The 12,912-nt window shown below is 47.7% G+C and overlaps 1 protein-coding gene across 5 annotated transcripts in view; it reads right to left on the bottom strand.

The window, feature by feature from the left end:
* The window catches only part of cdkl5 (cyclin dependent kinase like 5), a 145,316-nt gene that overhangs the window by 96,071 nt on the left and 36,333 nt on the right, over positions 1-12,912 (bottom strand). For all 5 annotated transcript variants that reach the window (XR_010453042.1, XM_064952674.1, XM_064952677.1 and 2 more), the window contains exons 4-8: positions 5,226-5,271; positions 4,145-4,281; positions 3,871-3,991; positions 1,760-1,819; positions 102-192 (exon numbers count right to left, since the gene is read on the bottom strand). Coding sequence is in view for 4 of the 5 variants with exons in the window: in XM_064952674.1 (XP_064808746.1) it covers positions 102-192; positions 1,760-1,819; positions 3,871-3,991; positions 4,145-4,281; positions 5,226-5,271 (455 nt within the window). In the remaining variant the exon portion in view is untranslated. The remainder of the gene's footprint in view (positions 1-101; positions 193-1,759; positions 1,820-3,870; positions 3,992-4,144; positions 4,282-5,225; positions 5,272-12,912) is intronic.

Genomic DNA, 12,912 nt, shown 5'->3' with positions numbered 1-12,912 from the left:
TCCTACCTGTACTGCACACAATTAACACATGTTGGTGCATGTTTACAGTATCCAGGTAGAATGGACTCGAAACCAGAATGACAAACATACACAAAACTCACCCCAGCAGTAGTTCTGGAGAGCGGTACCATCTAGTGGCCACGTACTCTGTGTAGTTGGCATCATTTCCCTCTGAGAGATTACGGGCGAAGCCTGACAAGAGAAGACAGACAGTGCAGTGAATAAGAGAGAGAACAGGAAGTGACCTCGGAGACCAACTAACCAGGAACACAGCTAAGACAGTAAAATCATTTCAGTAGGATGATGAGGACACAGGAACAACAGTCTAAGAGCAACCAGTCTGACAACAACCCCTCTCTCGCTCTCTGTATTAATTGATTCAACAGAATGAGTCAACACTGAGCAGCTAAACATAGACTGTAGATGTACTGCTCTACAGAGTATACTGACGTATCAGGGTCCTCAAAGAAATGTTTCACTTCGTGATGTGCTTTATCATAGTGTCTGGTACCACCAGAACACCAACCTGACTATCATAGTGTCTGGTACCACCAGAACACCAACCTGACTATCATAGTGGCTGGTACCACCAGAACACCAACCTGACTATCATAGTGTCTGGTATCACCCAACACCAACCTGACTATCATAGTGTCTGGTACCACCAGAACACCAACCTGACTATCATAGTGTCTGGTACCACCAGAACACCAACCTGACTATCATAGTGTCTGGTACCACCAGAACACCAACCTGACTATCATAGTGTCTGGTATGGTACCACCCAACATCAACCTGACTATCATAGTGTCTGGTACCACCAGAACACCAACCTGACTGACTGGATGTGCAGCAGAATATTATCACATGACAATGAAAGAAAGAATGAAACAGCATTCAAAGGGTTAGGAAAATACACTTGAAAAATAGTAGCTATCAATGTGGTAGTAACAACCCCAAGACCACATGGAATGAGGAGAGCTGTGTGACCACATGGAATGAGGAGAGCTGTGTGACCACATGGAATGAGGAGAGCTGTGTGACCACATGGAATGAGGAGAGCTGTGTGTCCACATGGAATGAGGAGAGCTGTGTGTCCACATGGAATGAGGAGAGCTGTGTGTCCACATGGAATGAGGAGAGCTGTGTGTCCACATGGAATGAGGAGAGCTGTGTGTCCACATGGAATGAGGAGAGCTGTGTGTCCACATGGAATGAGGAGAGCTGTGTGTCCACATGGAATGAGGAGAGCTGTGTGTCCACATGCAACGAGGAGACCTGTGTGTCCACATGGAATGAGGAGAGCTGTGTGTCCACATGGAATGAGGAGAGTTGTGTGTCCACATGGAATGAGGAGAGCTGTGTGTCCACATGGAATGAGGAGAGCTGTGTGTCCACATGGAATGAGGAGAGCTGTGTGTCCACATGGAATGTCCACATGGAAGAGGAGAGCTGTGTGTCCACATGGAATGAGGAGAGCTGTGTGTCCACATGGAATGAGGAGAGCTGTGTGTCCACATGGAATGAGGAGAGCTGTGTGTCCACATGGAATGAGGAGAGAAGACAGGCTAACATAACTCCTCCATATGAAGACTAGCTGTTTCTATGGGAACTTAAATCAAAATGTTAATGGCTAAGGACTGAAGAAATGAAAAAGACAGTTGATACAGGTAGAACAGTAGAGACTAAAGATTCTCTAACAGGTTGGTGCTGTTACTGACTGAATGAAGATGACAGACAGACAGGTTGCTCTGCTCACCGAAGTCACATAGCTTGAGGATGTCATCAGAACTGATTAGAAGGTTCTCTGGCTTTATATCTGAAGAGAGAGAGACAGAGACAGACAGGAAGGAGAGACAGACAGGAGGGAGAGACAGACAGGAGGGAGGGGATATGGGTTAGGGTTAGGGTCAGCTAACCCCAAGTCAGGTCATAGTGAGGGGATATGGGTTAGGGTCAGCTAACCCTAAGTCAGGTCATAGTGAGGGGATATGGGTTAGGGTCAGCTAACCCTAAGTCAGGTCATAATGAGGGGATATGGGGCGGCAGGGTAGCCCAGTGGTTAGACCGTTGGACTAGTAACCGGAAGGTTGCGAGTTCAAACCCCGGAGCTGACAAGGTACAAATCTGTCGTTCTGCCCCTGAACAGGCAGTTAACCCACTGTTCCCAGGCCGTCATTGAAAATAAGAATGTGTTCTTAACTGACTTGCCTGGTTAAATAAAGGTAAAAAAAATATAAAAAATAAAAAATAAAAAAAGGGTTAGCTAACCCTAAGTCAGGTCATAGTGAGGGGATATGGGGTACTTCTCCTATCCTATTCGGTGTCCTGTGTGAATCTAAGTGTGCGTTCTCTAATTCTCTCTTTCTTTCTCTCTCTCGAAGGACCTGAGCCCTAGGACCATGCCCCAGGACTACCTGACATGATGACTCCTTGCTGTCCCCAGTCCACCTGGCCGTGCTGCTGCTCCAGTTTCAACTGTTCTGCCTTATTATTATTGACCATGCTGGTCATTTATGAACATTTGAACATGTTGGCAATGTTCTGTTATAATCTCCACCCGGTACAGCCAGAAGAGAACTGGCCACCCCACATAGCCTGGTTCCTCTCTAGGTTTCTTCCTAGGTTTTGGCCTTTCTAGGGAGTTTTTCCTAGCCACTGTGCTTCTACGCCTGCATTGCTTGCTGTTTGGGGTTTTAGGCTGGGTTTCTGTACAGCACTTTGAGATTTCAGCTGATGTACGAAGGGCTATATAAATACATTTGATTTGATTTGGATATGGGTTAGGGTCAGCTAACCCTAAGTCAGGTCATAGTGAGGGGATAAGGGTTAGCTAACCCTAAGTCAGGTCATAGTGAGGGGACATGGGTTAGGGTTAGCTAACCCTAAGTCAGGTCATAGCGAGGGGATATGGGATAGGGTTAGCTACGTGAGGGGATATGGGTTAGGGCTAGCTAACTCTAAGTCAGGTCATAGTGAGGGGATATGGGTTAGCTAACCCTAAGTCAGGTCATAGTGAGGGGATATGGGTTAGGGTTAGCTAACCCTAAGTTAGGTCATAGTGAGGGGATATGGGTTAGCTAACCCTAAGTCAGGTCATAGTGAGGGGATATGGGTTAGGGTTAGCTACGTGAGGGGATATGGGTTAGGGTTAGCTAACCCCAAGTCAGGTCATAGCGAGGGGATATGGGTTAGGGTTAGCTAACCCTAAGTCAGGTCATAGCGAGGGGATGGGATAGGGGTTAGGGGATATGGGTTAGGGCTAGCTAACCCTAAGTCAGGTCATAGTGAGGGGATATGGGTTAGCTAACCCTAAAGTCAGGTCATAGTGAGGGGATATGGGTTAGCTAACCCTAAGTCAGGTCATAGTGAGGGGATATGGGTTAGGGTTAGCTAACCCTAAGTCAGGTCATAGTGAGGGGATATGGGTTAGCTAACCCTAAGTCAGGTCATAGTGAGGGGATATGGGTTAGCTAACCCTAAGTCAGGTCATAGTGAGGGGATATGGGTTAGGGTTAGCTAACCCTAAGTCAGGTCATAGTGAGGGGATATGGGTTAGCTAACCCTAAGTCAGGTCATAGTGAGGGGATATGGTTTGCCTCCATAATATTGTCATCATGTTGTCTGAAAGATGGCAAGCCATCTGGGGTGTTGCTGTACTCTAAGTCACAAGCTCTCATCATCTGAGACACTGAACAGACTATTAAACTATCAAACCAGAAAAGATGTCATGGCAGGACGGAGGAATGCTGGGACTTCATATTACCTGAAGAGTGTGCACTAGGGCCTAATGGAAGGCTGAGGCTCTGCTATATTAAAGGTGTGTGAATTGGTTCTGGTTCCTAAAGCATCATGTCTATGTCTCCTTACCCCGGTGGACAATGTCGTTCTTATGACACCAATGGATAGCTTTGATCAGCTGGTAGATGTAGTTCCTGACTTTATCAGACGGCACTCCGTTAGGAAGCTCCTCCAGCAGCTCCAGCATGTTCTAGAAGAGACCAACAGAATGGATTCGTATCAATCTCCTGGACTATTTATTTGATCAACATCTAAACTATAATTTGAAGGCTTCAGAAGTCTTTATTATTCTGCGATATAATCGATATTCACTGCAGGAGACTTCAAGTGAAGCTAGTCTTACCTTCTCTACATACTCAAACACCAGGTAGAGTTTCCCCCTCCTGCGGAAGGCTTCCTTCAGCTCCACGATATTCTCCTGCTTCAAGGTTCGGAGCATCTTTAGCTCCCGGAGTGTGGTCTCCTTAACCTCCTCATTCTCTGGGGAAAGGAGAGACCGACAGGAAGAGAGGAGTGAGACAGACAGGAAGAGAGGACAAACAGGATGAGAGGAGTGGAAATAACAGACAGGAAGAGAGGAGAGAACAAACAGGAAGAGGCGAGTGGAGACAGACAGGAAGAGAAGACAGACAGGATGAGAGGAGAGAACAGATGGGAAGAGAGGAGAGGACAGACAGACAAGAAGAGAGGAGTGGAGACCGACAGGAAGAGAGGAGTGGAGACCGGCAGGAAGAGAGGAGTGGAGACCGGCAGGAAGAGAGGAGTGGAGACCGACAGGAAGAGGGGAGAGAACAGACAGGAAGAGGAGTGGAGAAAGATAGTAAGAGAGGAGTGGAGACAGACAGGAAAAGAGGAGTGGAGACGGAGAGGAAGAGAGGAGAGAACAGACAGGAAGAGGAGTGGAGAAAGACAGTAAGAGAGGAGTGGAGAAAGACAGTAAGAGAGGAGTGGAGATCGACGGGAAGAGAGGAGTGGAGACAGACAGGAAGAGAGGAGTGGAGACAGGCAGGAAGAGAGGAGTGGAGACAGACAGGAAGAGAGGAGTGGAGACAGACAGGAAGAGAGGAGTGGAGACAGACAGGAAGAGAGGAGTGGAGAAAGACAGTAAGAGAGGAGTGAAGACAGACAGGAAGAGATGAGAGAACAGATAGGAAGAGTGGAGAAAGATAGTAAGAGAGGAGTGGAGACAGACAGGAAGAGAGGAGAGAACAGACAGGAAGATACAGAGAGGATGAGAAGAGACAGACAGGAGCAAAGATACAGAGAGGATGAGAAGAGACAGACAGGAGCGAGAGAGACAGAAGAACCCATGAGACAGACAGACAGCCACCCATAACAGAAGACGGGTTTGGCTGGATCAAATCAGCATTCTTTATCACAGGACTTAATATTAATTATTTCCTGATTAAATACAGGCCTCTTACCTTCACTGTCCTTGAACTTCTTAATGGCCACAATCTCATTGGTCTCCTGCAGTGAAGAGAGAGAAAAGTATGATAAGATGCCAGCCCTGCTGCTCAGAAGACTGTCTGCACACGCTCACTAGAGCCCGTCCTGTCCGCACACGCTCACTAGAGCCAGTCTTGTCCGCACATGCTCACTAGAGCCTGTCCTGTCCGCACACGTTCACTAGAGCCTGTCCGCACACGCTCACTAGAGCCCGTCTTGTCCGCACACGATCCGGGGTGCCGTGTAAACGCACAGGGATGAAGACCAAACAAACACTATACAAAACAAAGTGTTGAATCCCAAACAAAATAAATAACACAAGCACACAATGATCAACACACGGGACGAGACCCATAATCATCTGCGCAATCCACAAGGGCACGAAGGCAAAAACACGCAGCACAGGTACTCACACAAAGGGGGCTTCCCTAAACTGTTGCCACAAAGTTGGAAGCACAGAATTGTCTGGAATGTCATTGTATGCTGTAGCGTTAAGATTTCCCTTCACTGGAACTAAGGGGCCTGAACCATTAAAAACGGCCCCAGACTATTATTCCTCCTCCACCAAACTTTACAGTTGGCACTATGCATTGGGGCAGGTAGCGTTCTCCTGGAATCCGCCAAACCCAGATTTGTCCTTCGGACTGCCAGATGGTGAAGCGTGATTCATCCCTCCAGAGTGTTTCCACTGCTCCAGAGTCCAATAGCAGCAAGCTTTACGGCACTCCAGCCGACACTTGGCATTGCGCATGGTGATCTTAGGCTAATGTATGGATGCTCAGCCATGGAATTCCATTTCGTAAAGCTCCAGACGTATAGTTCTGATGCTGAGATTGCTTCCAGAGGCAGTTTGGAACTCGATAGTGAGTGTTGCAACCGAGGACGCGCTTCAGCACTCGGCAGTCTTGTTCTGTGAGCTTGTGTGGCCTTCCACTTCAGGACTGAGCCGTTGTTGCTCCTAGACATTTTAACATCACAATAACAGCACTAAAAGTTAACCTAGACAGCTCTAGCAGGGCAGAAATGTGACAAACTGACTTTTTGGAAAGTTGGCATCCTATGACGGATCCACTTGGAAGTCACTGAGTAAGGCCATTCTACTGCCAATGTTTGTCTATGGAGATTACATGGCAGTGTGTTCGATTTTATAGCAACAGGTGTGGCTGAAATAGCCAAATCCACTAATTTGAAGGAGTGTCCACATACTTTTGTAGGGTTAGAAATGCCTTCTGGAACATGTGAACTTTTGTGTGCCTTAATAACAAACTTGTAAACTCTGTAAATACAAATAAAGACAGACAGGAAGAGAGGACAGGCAGGAGAACCCACAAAGGGATAGAGAGACAAGAAAGGAGAGAGACGGGATGAGAAGACATGCAGGAGAGAAGAGCGACAGGATGAGAAGACATGCAGGAGAGAAGAGCGACAGGATGAGAAGACAGACAGGAGAGAAGAGAGAGAGGATGAGAAGACAGACAAAATGAGAAGACAAATAGGAGAACCATGAGAGGAGAGAGAGAGGAGAAGAGACAGACAGGATGAGAGGACAGACAGGAGAACCCATGAGAGGAGAGAGACAGACATTGTTGTTAAATTACGAGCCTAGTTGGTTAGCAAAAGAAAAAGTCAGCAACCTTCCCACTAGCCATGATTGGCTGAGATAATGAGTGGACTGGACATGCCGAGAGATGAGTTTGGATTGGTCTGCCATATAGCATGCTTTTGTGTATTTGAGCTGGTCAGTATGTGTAGGGTAATCCTGTCTAATGCAGATTTTTGATGTATCATGTATTAAAACTGCTCTCCACTTTCTGGAGGACTGAGGAGATGGGGGAAACAACTGTCACCGGATTACATCTTCAAACTAAGGGCAACCATGGCATCCAACAGGAGACACGTCCAACCACGAATGATGTACAGGTAAGATAGTCTAGCTAGCTACATTTTCAGATATTACACATTTCTAATTTTAACAGAAAGAGCCATTTGCTTGGCTAGTTAGAGCCTAATGTTAGCTAGCTAATATTGAACATGGTTGGTTAGCTACCTGCAGATTCACACAGGGCAGTAACGTCATGAGTTGCGATTATGGTTCATTGGTTACCTAGCTGGCTAGCTAACGTTAGTCAATCTCTCCTCCACTTTGAGCCAGGAGAGATTGACATGCATATTAATGCATATTAATAATGCTAGCTCTCTGTGAATATACAGCTGCCTTGGGTAGACCTTACAGTGAAATGCTGAATACAACAGGTGTAGTAGACCTTACAGTGAAATGCTGAACACAACAGGTGTAGTAGACCTCACAGTGAAATGCTGAATACAACAGGTGTAGTAGACCTTACAGTGAAATGCTGAACACAACAGGTGTAGTAGACCTCACAGTGAAATGCTGAATACAACAGGTGTAGTAGACCTTACAGTGAAATGCTGAATACAACAGGTGTAGTAGTAGTGAACCGAATACAACAGGTGTAGTAGACCTTACAGTGAAATGCTGAATACAACAGGTGTCGTAGACCTTACAGTGAAATACTGAATACAACAGGTGTCGTAGACCTTACAGTGAAATACTGAATACAACAGGTGTAGTGGAACTTACAGTGAAATGCTGAATACAACAGGTGTAGTGGAACTTACAGTGAAATGCTGAATACAACATGTGTAGTAGACCTTACAGTGAAATGCTGAATACAACATGTGTAGTGGACCTTACAGTGAAATGCTTAATTACAGGCTCTAACCAATAGTGCAAAAAAAGGTGTTAAGTGAACAATAGGTAGGTAAAGAAATAAAACAACTGCCAGCTAGCCTACAAAGTCAACAACGCAGCCACTGCCAGCTAGCCTACTCCAGCAGTACTGTATCATTTCAATCATTTTAGTCAATAAGATTCTTGCTACGTAAGCTTAACTTTCTGAACATTCGAGACGTGTAGTCCACTTGTCATTCCAATCTCCTTTGCATTAGCGTAGCCTCTTCTGTAGCCTGCTATGTGTCTATCTATCCCTGTTCTCTCCTCCACCCTAATCTGGTGGTCCCAGCGCGCACGACCCACGTGGAGTTCCAGGTCTCCGGTAGCCTCTGGAACTGCCGATCTGCAGCCAACAAGGCAGAGTTCATCTCAGCCTATGCCTCCCTCCAGTCCCTCGACTTCTTGGCACTGACGGAAACATGGATCACCACAGATAACACTGCTACTCCTACTGCTCTCTCTTCGTCCGCCCACGTGTTCTCGCACACCCCGAGAGCTTCTGGTCAGCGGGGTAGTGGCACCGGGATCCTCATCTCTCCCAAGTGGTCATTCTCTCTTTCTCCCCTTACCCATCTGTCTATCGCCTCCTTTGAATTCCATGCTGTCACAGTTACCAGCCCTTTCAAGCTTAACATCCTTATCATTTATCGCCCTCCAGGTTCCCTCGGAGAGTTCATCAATGAGCTTGATGCCTTGATAAGCTCCTTTCCTGAGGACGGCTCACCTCTCACAGTCCTGGGCGACTTTAACCTCCCCACGTCTACCTTTGACTCATTCCTCTCTGCCTCCTTCTTTCCACTCCTCTCCTCTCCTCTTTTGACCTCACCCTCTCACCTTCCCCCCCTACTCACAAGGCAGGCAATACGCTCGACCTCATCTTTACTAGATGCTGTTCTTCCACTAACCTCATTGCAACTCCCCTCCAAGTCTCCGACCACTACCTTGTATCCTTTTCCCTCTCGCTCTCATCCAACACTTCCCACACTGCCCCTACTCGGATGGTATCGCGCCGTCCCAACCTTCGCTCTCTCTCCCCCGCTACTCTCTCCTCTTCCATCCTATCATCCCTTCCCTCTGCTCATACCTTCTCCAACCTATCTCCTGATTCTGCCTCCTCAACCCTCCTCTCTTCCCTTTCTGCATCCTTTGACTCTCTATGTCCCCTATCCTCCAGGCCGGCTCGGTCCTCCCCTCCCGCTCCGTGGCTCGACGACTCATTGCGAGCTCACAGAACAGAGCTCCGGGCAGCCGAGCGGAAATGGAGGAAAACTCGCCTCCCTGCGGACCTGGCATCCTTTCACTCCCTCCTCTCTACATTTTCCTCCTCTGTCTCTGCTGCTAAAGCCACTTTCTACCACTCTAAATTCCAAGCATCTGCCTCTAACCCTAGGAAGCTCTTTGTCACCTTCTCCTCCCTCCTGAATCCTCCTCCCCCTCCCCCCTCCTCCCTCTCTGCAGATGACTTCGTCAACCATTTTGAAAAGAAGGTCGACGACATCCGATCCTCGTTTGCTAAGTCAAACGACACCGCTGGTTCTGCTCACACTGCCCTACCCTGTGCTCTGACCTCTTTCTCCCCTCTCTATCCAGATGAAATCTCGCTTCTTGTGACGGCCGGCCGCCCAACAACCTGCCCGCTTGACCCTATCCCCTCCTCTCTTCTCCAGACCATTTCCGGAGACCTTCTCCCTTACCTCACCTCGCTCATCAACTCATCCCTGACCGCTGGCTACGTCCCTTCCGTCTTCAAGAGAGCGAGAGTTGCACCCCTTCTGAAAAAACCTACACTCGATCCCTCCGATGTCAACAACTACAGACCAGTATCCCTTCTTTCTTTTCTCTCCAAAACTCTTGAACGTGCCGTCCTTGGCCAGCTCTCCCGCTATCTCTCTCAGAATGACCTTCTTGATCCAAATCAGTCAGGTTTCAAGACTAGTCATTCAACTGAGACTGCTCTTCTCTGTATCACGGAGGCGCTCCGCACTGCTAAAGCTAACTCTCTCTCCTCTGCTCTCATCCTTCTAGACCTATCGAGTTGGGCATCTCCGGCGCGGCCCACGCTTGGATTGCGTCCTACCTGACAGGTCGCTCTCGCCACGCGCTCTCAACACTGGTGTCCCCCAGGGCTCTGTTCTAGGCCCTCTCCTATTCTCGCTATACATCAAGTCACTTGGCTCTGTCATAACCTCACATGGTCTCTCCTATCATTGCTATGCAGACGACACACAATTAATCTTCTCCTTTCCCCCTTCTGATGACCAGGTGGCGAATCGCATCTCTGCATGTCTGGCAGACATATCAGTGTGGATGACGGATCACCACCTCAAGCTGAACCTCGGCAAGACGGAACTGCTCTTCCTCCCGGGGAAGGACTGCCCGTTCCATGATCTCGCCATCACGGTTGACAACTCCATTGTGTCCTCCTCCCAGAGCGCTAAGAACCTTGGCGTGATCCTGGACAACACCCTGTCGTTCTCAACTAACATCAAGGCGGTGGCCCGTTCCTGTAGGTTCATGCTCTACAACATCCGCAGAGTACGACCCTGCCTCACACAGGAAGCGGCGCAGGTCCTAATCCAGGCACTTGTCATCTCCCGTCTGGATTACTGCAACTCGCTGTTGGCTGGGCTCCCTGCCTGTGCCATTAAACCCCTACAACTCATCCAGAACGCCGCAGCCCGTCTGGTGTTCAACCTTCCCAAGTTCTCTCACGTCACCCCGCTCCTCCGCTCTCTCCACTGGCTTCCAGTTGAAGCTCGCATCCGCTACAAGACCATGGTGCTTGCCTACGGAGCTGTGAGGGGAACGGCACCGCAGTACCTCCAGGCTCTGATCAGGCCCTACACCCAAACAAGGGCACTGCGTTCATCCACCTCTGGCCTGCTCGCCTCCCTACCACTGAGGAAGTACAGTTCCCGCTCAGCCCAGTCAAAACTGTTCGCTGCTCTGGCCCCCCAATGGTGGAACAAACTCCCTCACGACGCCAGGACAGCGGAGTCAATCACCACCTTCCGGAGACACCTGAAACCCCACCTCTTTAAGGAATACCTAGGATAGGATAAAGTAATCCTTCTCACCCCCCTTAAATGACTTAGATGCACTATTGTAAAGTGGCTGTTCCACTGGATGTCATAAGGTGAATTCACCAATTTGTAAGTCGCTCTGGATAAGAGCGTCTGCCAAATGACTTAAATGTAAATGTAAACTGTAAAAAGACAGGCTATATACAGTAGCGAGGCTACATACAGACACCGGTTAGTCAGGCTGATTGAGGTAGTATGTACAGTATATGTAGATATGGTTAAAGTGACTATACATATATTATGAACAGAGAGTAGCAGTAGTGTAAAAGAGGTGTTGGCGGGAGGTGGGTGGTGGAACACAATGCAAATAGTCTGGGTAACCATTTGATTACCTTTTCAGCAGTCTTATGGCTTGAGGGTAAAAACTGTTGAGAAGCCTTTTCATCAATTTATCTCAGCCAATCATCAGTCATATATATCCTAATGGCATTGGAAATATGGAACTGACCCTGGAACTGATAATGAATATAGCTGACTTACTTTCTCATGTTCTTCTTATTTCTAATGTGTTTTTGTTGTACATTTTTTATAGTTCTACTGATATCGGTTACTGCATTGTAAGAAAGGCATTTCACTGCACATGACAATAAAAAAATGTCTGTCTCTGTCTGCATTCAGCCCACTACTAGTGTAGCTACAGCCAATGAGACAGTCTGTCTGCATTCAACCCACTACTAGTGTTGCTACAGCCAATGAGACAGTCTGTCTGCATTCAACCCACTACTAGTGTAGCTACAGCCAATGAGATAGTCTGTCTGCATTCAACCCACTACTAGTGTTGCTACAGCCAATGAGACAGTCTGTCTGCATTCAACCCACTACTAGTCTGTCTGCATTACAGCCAATGAGACAGTCTGTCTGCATTCAACCCACTACTAGTGTTGCTACAGCCAATGAGACAGTCTGTCTGCATTCAACCCACTACTAGTGTAGCTACAGCCAATGAGACAGTCTGTCTGCATTCAACCCACTACTAGTGTAGCTACAGCCAATGAGACAGTCTGTCTGCATTCAACCCACTACTAGTGTTGCTACAGCCAATGAGACAGTCTGTCTGCATTCAACCCACTACTAGTGTAGCTACAGCCAGTGAGACAGTCTGTCTGCATTCAACCCACGACTAGTGTAGCTACAGCCAATGACACAGGCTGTCTCTTTTTGCATTCTAGACTAGTCTAGACACTCTAGACCTAAACTGTTACAGACCTATATGCATCCTGACCTGCATAGCTAAAGTCTTCGAAAGCCAAGTTAATAAACAGATCACTGACCATTTCGAATCCCAACGTACCTTCTCCGCTGTGCAATAAGGTTTCCGAGCTGGTCATGGGTGTACCTCAGCCACGCTCAAGGTCCTAATCGATAGCATAACCGCCAACGATAAAAGACAGTACTGTGCAGCCGTCTTCATCGACCTGGCCAAGGCTTTCGACTCTGTCAATCACCGTATTCTTAATGGCAGACTCAACAGCATTGGTTTCTCAAAGAACTGCCTCACTTGGTTCACCAACTACTTCTCAGATAGAGTTCAGTGTGTCAGTGTGTGACCTATGGGGGTACCACAGGGTTAAATGTCTCTGTATACATCAACAATGTCGCTCTTGCTGCGGGTGATTCTCTGATCCACCTCTACGCAGACTACACCATTCTGTATACATCTGGCCCTTCTTTAGACACTGTGTTAACAAACCTCCAAACAAGCTTCAATGCCATACAACTCTCCTTCTGTGGCCTCCAACTGCTCTTAAATGTTAGTAAAACGAAACGCATGCTTTTTCAACCCGCCCATCTATCATCACTACTCTGGACGATTCTGACTTAGTA

Source organism: Oncorhynchus masou, chromosome 31 (genome assembly GCF_036934945.1).
Source record: "Oncorhynchus masou masou isolate Uvic2021 chromosome 31, UVic_Omas_1.1, whole genome shotgun sequence".
Taxonomy (NCBI): Eukaryota; Metazoa; Chordata; class Actinopteri; order Salmoniformes; family Salmonidae; genus Oncorhynchus; species Oncorhynchus masou.
Note: the sequence above shows the minus strand (reverse complement) of the source record. Positions and strands in the feature narration are given on the sequence as shown.